Source organism: Coregonus clupeaformis, unplaced genomic scaffold, assembly GCF_020615455.1.
Source record: "Coregonus clupeaformis isolate EN_2021a unplaced genomic scaffold, ASM2061545v1 scaf0678, whole genome shotgun sequence".
In the NCBI taxonomy this organism is placed as follows: Eukaryota; Metazoa; Chordata; class Actinopteri; order Salmoniformes; family Salmonidae; genus Coregonus; species Coregonus clupeaformis.
Genome location: NW_025534133.1, coordinates 253,372 through 260,995, shown reverse-complemented (window position 1 = coordinate 260,995; position 7,624 = coordinate 253,372). Strand labels below are relative to the sequence as shown.

The 7,624-nt window shown below is 41.0% G+C and overlaps 1 protein-coding gene across 1 annotated transcript; it reads left to right on the top strand.

The window, feature by feature from the left end:
* The first annotated feature begins 749 nt into the window (after positions 1-749).
* LOC123485416 (zinc finger protein 239-like) lies at positions 750-5,771 on the top strand. Its single transcript, XM_045216319.1, has 2 exons — positions 750-765; positions 4,805-5,771. Exons 1-2 carry the CDS (start codon positions 750-752, stop codon positions 5,737-5,739), a joined length of 951 nt encoding a protein of 316 aa, XP_045072254.1. The 3' UTR covers positions 5,740-5,771.
* The last annotated feature ends 1,853 nt before the right edge of the window (positions 5,772-7,624 follow it).

Below are 7,624 nucleotides of genomic sequence, written 5' to 3'. Positions count from 1 at the left end.
TTCCCTTAAGGGTCAGTCAACTTTGGTAAAACATACTATGGGGAGTCGTGACTTAGGTTGAAGGATCTAAACGGACACCTGAAAAGGCCAATGAAATCCGCGCCTCGCTGGAAGCCCCGCCTTCCACAGGTGATGAGCGTTAGGCTCGGATTCATTCCTTCAATTATTCCGCTCTTTACCTCGTTGTGAACAGGAACGATTCATGCTACAGGTGTAGACCTTACTTACAAGCTACCTGCCGGAATACATAGTGCCAACTGTAAAGTTTGGTGGAGGAGGAATAATGGTCTGGGGCTGTTTTCATGGTTCATGCTCCTAAGTTCCAGTGAAGGGAAATCTTAATGCTACAGCATACAAATTCAAATCTAATTGTATTTGTCACGTGCGCCAAATAGACCTTACCGTGAAATTCTTACTTACAAGCCCTTAACCAACAGTGCAGTTAAATAAAGTCAATAAAATATTTACTAAATAAACTAAAGTAAAAAGTAACACAATAAAATAACAATAACGAGGCTATATACAGGGGTACCGGTACCGAGGTAATGTGCCGGGGTACAGGTTGGTCCAGGTAATAATGAGGCTATATACAGGGGGTACCGGTACCGAAGTAATGGGCTGGGGTACAGGTTAGTCCAGGTAATAATGAGGCTATATACAGGGGGTACCGGTACAGAGGTAATGTGCCGGGGTACAGGTTAGTCCAGGTAATAATGAGGCTATATACAGGGGGTACCGGTACCGAAGTAATGGGCTGGGATACAGGTTAGTCCAGGTTATAATGAGGCTATATACAGGGGGTACCGGTACCGAGGTAATGGGCTGGGATACAGGTTAGTTGAGGTAATTTGTACATGTACAGTACCAGTCAAAAGTTTGGACACTCCTACTCATTCCAGGGTTTTTCTTAATTTTTTACTATTTTCTACATTGTAGAATAATAGTGAAGACATCAAAACTATGAAATAACACATATGGAGTCATGTAGTAACCAAAAAAGTGTTAAACAAATCAAAATATACAGTGGTGTGAAAAAGTGTTTGCCCCCTTCCTGATTTCTTATTTGTTTGCATGTTTGTCACACTTAAATGTTTCAGATCATCAAACAAATTTAAATATTAGTCAAAGATAACACAAGTAAACACAAAATGCAGTTTTGAAATGAAGGTTGTTATTATTAAGGGAAAACTAAATCCAAACCTACATGGTGAAAAAGTGTTTGCCCCCACTGTTATAACACAACTCAACTGTGGTTTATCACACCTGAGTTCAATTCCTCTAGCCACACCCAGGCCTGATTACTGCCACACCTGTTCTCAATCAAGGAATCACTTAAATAGGACCTGCCTGACAACGTGAAGTAGACCAAAAGATCCATCAGTCTGGAAAAGGTTATAAAGCCATTTCTAAAGCTTTGGGACTCCAGCGAACCACAGTGAGAGCCATTATCCACAAATGGCGAAAACATGGAACAGTGGTTAACCTTCCCAGGAGTAGCCGGCCGACCAAAATTACCCCAAGAGCGCAGCGACGACTCATCCAAGAGGTCACAAAAGACCTCACAACAACATCCAAAGAGCTGCAGGCCTCACTTGCCTCAGTTAAGGTCAGTGTTCATGACTCCACCATAAGAAAGAGACTGGGCAGAAATGGCCTGCATGGCAGAGTTCCAAGACGAAAACCACTGCTGAGCAAAAATAACATTAAGGCTCGTCTCATTTTTGCCAGAAAACATCTTGATGATCCCCCAAGACCTTTGGGAAAATACTCTGTGGACTGACGAGACAAAAGTTGAACTTTTTGGAAGGTGTGTGTCCTATTACATCTGGCGTAAAAGTAACACTGCATTTCAGATATGGCAATATAGAAGCAAACCGGATGGACATCATGAAAATGATCGGAGAGGTTGAGAGTAGAAGAAGTTCAGGAGCAAAAACAAAAAAAATATATAATATATATAATAGAATTATTGTAAAATTGACTGTGTCCATAAGGGGTAGATCGTAAGTATAGGCTGGAAGTAGAGGCCTGGGCATTGTTGTTCACTAATTTACCCCAAGTAGGGAAATGATGGTGGGGTTGAAAAGTAATAAAGGGGAGTATATATATAAAAATAAACATGGGGGATTGGAAGTGATGCAGACAATTACATTGATAGAAGATACAATCTATCTGCAATATTAAGCTGATTCCCCCCCCAAAAAAAAAAACCCTCTGCATTTCAGAAAAATAACATCATACCAACAATAAAATATGGTGGTGGTAGTGTGATGGTCCGGGCCTGTTTTTCTGCTTCAGGACCTGGAAGACTTGCTGTGATAAATGGAACCGTGAATTCTGCTGTCTACCAAAAAATCCTGTCCGTCCATGTGTTCGTGACCTCAAGCTGAAGCGAACTTGGGTTCTGCAGCAGGACAATGATCCAAAACACACCAGCAAGTCCACCTCTGAATGGCTGAAGAAAAACAAAATGAAGACTTTGGAGTGGCCTAGTCAAAGTCCTGACCTGAATCCTATTGAGATGCTGTGGCATGACCTTTAAGAAGGCAGTTCATGCTCGAAAACCCTCCAATGTGGCTGAATTACAACAATTCTGCAAAGATGAGTGGGCCAAAATTCCTCCACAGCGCTGTAAAAGACTCATTGCAAGTTATCGCAAACGCTTGATTGCAGTTGTTGCTGCTAAGGGTGGCCCAACCAGTTATTAGGTTGTAGGGGGCAAACCCTTTTTCCCACAGGGCCATGTGGGTTTGGATTTAGTTTTCCCTTAATAATAACAACCTTCATTTCAAAACTGCATTTTGTGTTTTACTTGTGTTATCTTTGACTAATATTTAAATTCGTTTGATCTTAAACATTTAAGTGTGGCAAACAAATAAGAAATCAGGAAGAGGGCAAATACTTTTTTCACACCACTGTATTTTATATTTGAGATTCTTCAAAGTAGCCACCCTTTGCCTTGATGACAGCTTTGCACACTCTTGGCATTCTCTCAACCAGCTTCATGAGGTAGTCACCTGGAATGCATTTTCAATTAACAGGTGTGCCTTCTTAAGTTAATATGTGGCATTTTTTTCCTTCTTAATGCGTTTGAGCCAATCAGTTGTGTTGTGACATGGTAGGGTTGGTATACAGAAGATAGCCCTATTTGGTAAAAGACCAAGTCCATGTTATGGCAAGAACAGCTCAAATAAGCAAAGAGAAACGACAGTCCATCATAACTTTAAGACATGAAGGTCAGTCAATCCAGAAAATTTCAAGAACTTTGAAAGTTTCTTTAAGTGCAGTCACAAAAACCATCAAGCGCTATGATGAAACTGGCTCTCATGAGGACCGCCACAGGAATGGAAGACCCAGAGCTACCTCTGCTGCAGAGGATAAGTTCATTAGAGTTACCAGTCTCAGAAATTGCAGCCCAAATAAAGACTTCACAGATTTCAAGTCACAGACGTATCTCAACATCAACTGTTCAGAGGGGACTGGGTAAATCAGGCCTTCATGGTTGAATTGCTGCAAAAAAACAACTACTAAAGGACACCAATAAGAAGAAGAGATCTGCTTGGGCCAAGAAACACGAGCAATGGACATTAGACCGGTGGAAATTGAGATTTTTGGTTCCAACCGCCGTGTCTTTGTGCGACGCGATGTGGGTGAACGGATGATCTCCGCGTGTGTAGTTCCCACCGTGAAGCATGGAGGAGGAGGTGTGGTGATGTGGGGGGTGCTGTGATGGTGACACTGTATGGGATTTATTTAGGAATTCAAGGCACACTTAACCAGCATGGCTACCACAGCATTCTGCAGTGATACGCCATCCCATCTGGTTTGGGCTTAGTGGGACTATCATTTGTTTTTCAACAGGACAATGACCCAACACACCTCCAGGCTGTGTAAGGGCTATTTTACCAAGGAAAGTGATGGAGTGCTGCATCAGATGACCTGGCCTCCACAATCCCCCGACCTCAACCCAATTGAGATGGTTTGGGATGAGTTGAACCGCAGAGTGAAGGAAAAGCAGCCAACAAGTGCTCAGCATATGTGGGAACTCCTTCAAGACTGTTGGAAAAGCATTCCAGATGAAGCTGCTTGAGAGAATGCCAAGAGTGTGCAAAGCTGTCATCAAGGCAAAGGGTGGCTATTTGAAGAATCTCAAATATAAAATATATTTTGATTAGTTTAACACTATTTTATTATTATTATTTTGGTTACTACATGATTCCATATATGTTATTTCATAGTTTTGATGTCTTCACTATTGTCCTACAATGTAGAAAATAGTAAAAATAAAGAACAACCCTTGAATGAGTAGTTGTGTCCAAACTTTTGACTGGTACTGTATGTTATTGTTAGGTGAAGTTATGGGCCAATTTGGCATACACTTAGTGTGCAAAGGTAGCCAAAGAGCATTTTACGACACAGAGCTTAATGTGAGTTTCCTTGAGTAGCACTCCCGATCTTGCTCTGATAATGTGTGGTAATATTCAGAATACATTGTGAAAAACTAAAATCTTTGCTCACCATTTTTGCTCCATGCAGATGTACTACATCCATAACTAGCGATTTCTGCATTAGCATGGAGGAGTTTCTGCAGCCGAATTGTGTTGCATAGCAACAAACGGCAAACACAGAAAGGGTCCTATATTGGAGAGTAAAAGTCTTCTGGCACTCTGCTTAGGATTTTACCAACTTTAATAACTTATTTCGAGCCTAGAATCATCGATGTTACTACTAATCTGAAAACAAGACAAAAGATGACTATTGTTGCTCACTTGACTGTCTTAAGACAATTGTCAAATAATTAAAGATGTCAGTTGTTGTACAATTTCATGGGTACGCTCTGGGTATCACCTTTTACCTCAAATAAACAGTGTATTTCTGCTGTTGTGGTTCTTTAACCATCTGTCTGACTTTGTCGTTCACACAGGAGACAGACGTGGCTATCGTGGATCCTCTGGGGAGCCTCAACAACATGATGCTGACGAGGCAGAAAGGTCTCTCTCCAGATCAGAACACCTTAAGAAAAACCATCTGAGACCCACTGGGAAGAAATCTCACTGCTGCTCTGACTGTGGGAAACGTTGCAGGTCTTCATCAGAACTTAAAATACACCAGCGAGTACACACAGGAGAGAAACCTTATAGCTGTGATCAATGTGGGAGGAGTTATACTCGGTCAAGCTCCCTGATAGTACATCTGAGAACACACACAGGAGAGAAACCTTGTAGCTGTGATCAATGTGGGAGGAGTTTTATTCGGTCAACCTCCCTGATAGTACATCTGAGAACACACACAGGAGAGAAACCTTACGACTGCTCTGACTGCAGAAAGACTTTTGTTAATTTAATAGATTTAAAATCACACCAGAGAACACACACAGGAGAGAAATCACCATATAGTTGTACTCAATGTGGGAAGAGTTTTACTCGGCCAAACACCCTGATAGTGCACCAGAGAACACACACAGGAGAGAAATCACCTTATAGTTGTACTCAATGTGGGAAGAGTTTTACTCGGTCAACCTCCCTGATAGTGCACCAGAGAACACACACAGGAGAGAAACCTTATAGCTGTACTCAATGTGGGAAGAGTTTTACTCAGTCAAGCGCGCTGATAGTACATCTGAGAACACACACAGGAGTGAAACCTTACGACTGCTCTGACTGTGGAAAGACTTTTGTTAGGTTAAGAAATTTAAAAATCACACCAGAGAACACACACAGGAGAGAAATCACCATATAGTTGTACTCAATGTGGGAAGAGTTTTACTTGGTCAAGCTCCCTGATAGTGCACCAGAGAACACACACAGGAGAGAAACCTTATAGCTGTACTCAATGTGGGAAGAGTTTTGTTGCATCTTGCGATCTGATGAAACACCAGAGAACACACACAGGAGAGAAATCTTATAGCTGTACTCAATGTGGGAAGAGTGTTACTCGTTCAACCTCCCTGATAGCGCACCAGAGAACACACACAGGAGAGAAACCTTATAGCTGTACTCAATGTGGGAAGAGTTTTACTCAGTCAAGCGCACTGATAGTACATCTGAGAACACACACAGGAGAGAAACCTTACGACTGCTCTGACTGTGGAAAGACTTTTGTTAGGTTAAGAGATTTAAAATCACACCAGAGAACACACACAACACAGGAGATAAACTTTATAGCAGGAGATAAATGATATAGCTGTACTCAATGTGGGAAGAGTTTTATGCAGTCAAGTGGCCTTATAGTACATCTGAGAACTCACACAGGAGAGAAGACATATAGCTGTGATCATGTGACAAGAGATACTCTGATAAAATATCTCTGATCAAACATCAGAAAATACATACATGAAGGAGTTGTTTCATGATATCACTGAAATAATGTCACAGTGTAGAATATTTAAACATTGTAGAGGGCGTATTTTAATTAATATCACAATGTAGAACCCTAAACGTTTCCCCCTGTTCAATTTATTTCAGCATGATATGGATATTAGCCTCTGGGAAAAATCCAGGCTCTGAATTGAAAGAGTATACATGTGATTTAACAAAAAGTGAAAGAAAAAAAAAAGTTGTGTTACACTTACCTTGTTGGCAACCCACTTGAATCAAAATGCAACACTTCAAAATGTAGCTAGCTGTTTTCTACAAATTGTCCTTCAACCAGTGATGTACACATTATTCCCAGATTCCATGTGGTGTTTGAGCTATTCGTTTTAACAGGACGTGCAACCTCATCTCCCCCCACTCTTGCGCAATTGATTTCAACATGATATCGATGAAATAAGTGTTGCGTTCCTTTGTTTAGCGACCCATAAATGTAAATGCATCCCTCCAAAATGTAGCTGACTGTCTTCTGCAGGTTGTCCTCTAACCAGTGAGGTAAAAGTTATCTCCCATTTCCATGTGTTTTTTTAGTTGTGTTAGTTTCAACAGCAGGTACAACCTGATCTCCCCCCATAATCGATATCAGTGACTTATTGTTGGTGCTTGTGCAGTTTATAAGGTGCTTGTTTTAATATGATTATTGTGGCACATTTGTGTAGATAGTACAGTTTAGGTTTCGGTTTTCAATATATCACAAACTGTTTTTGCATATTGGTTATTGATTTGGACATGTTAAAACTGTGTTTTGACATTGAGGTTTCCCACGTAGCAAAATGTCATTGAAAAGACATTGAAAAGAAGACTATGCCTGATGTCCAATATAAACTCAGCAAAAAAGAAACGTCCCTTTTTCAGGACCCTGTCTTTCAAAGATAATTTGTAAAAATCCAAAATAACTTCACAGATCTTCATTGTAAAGGGTTTAAACACTGTTTCCCATGCTTGTTCAATGAACCATAAATAATTAATGAACATGCACCTGTGGAACGGTCGTTAAGACTTACAGATGGTAGGCAATTAAGGTCACAGTTATGAAAACTTAGGACACAAAAGAGGCCTTTCTATTGACTCTGGAAAACACCAAAAGAAATATGCCCAGGGTCCCTGCTCATCTGCGTGAACGTGCCTTATGCATGCTGCAAGGAGGCATCCTCCCTCATGTGGTACCCTTCCTGCAGGCTCATCCTGACATGACAATGCCACCAGCCATACTGCTCATTCTGTGCGTGATTTCCTGCAAGACAGGAATGTCA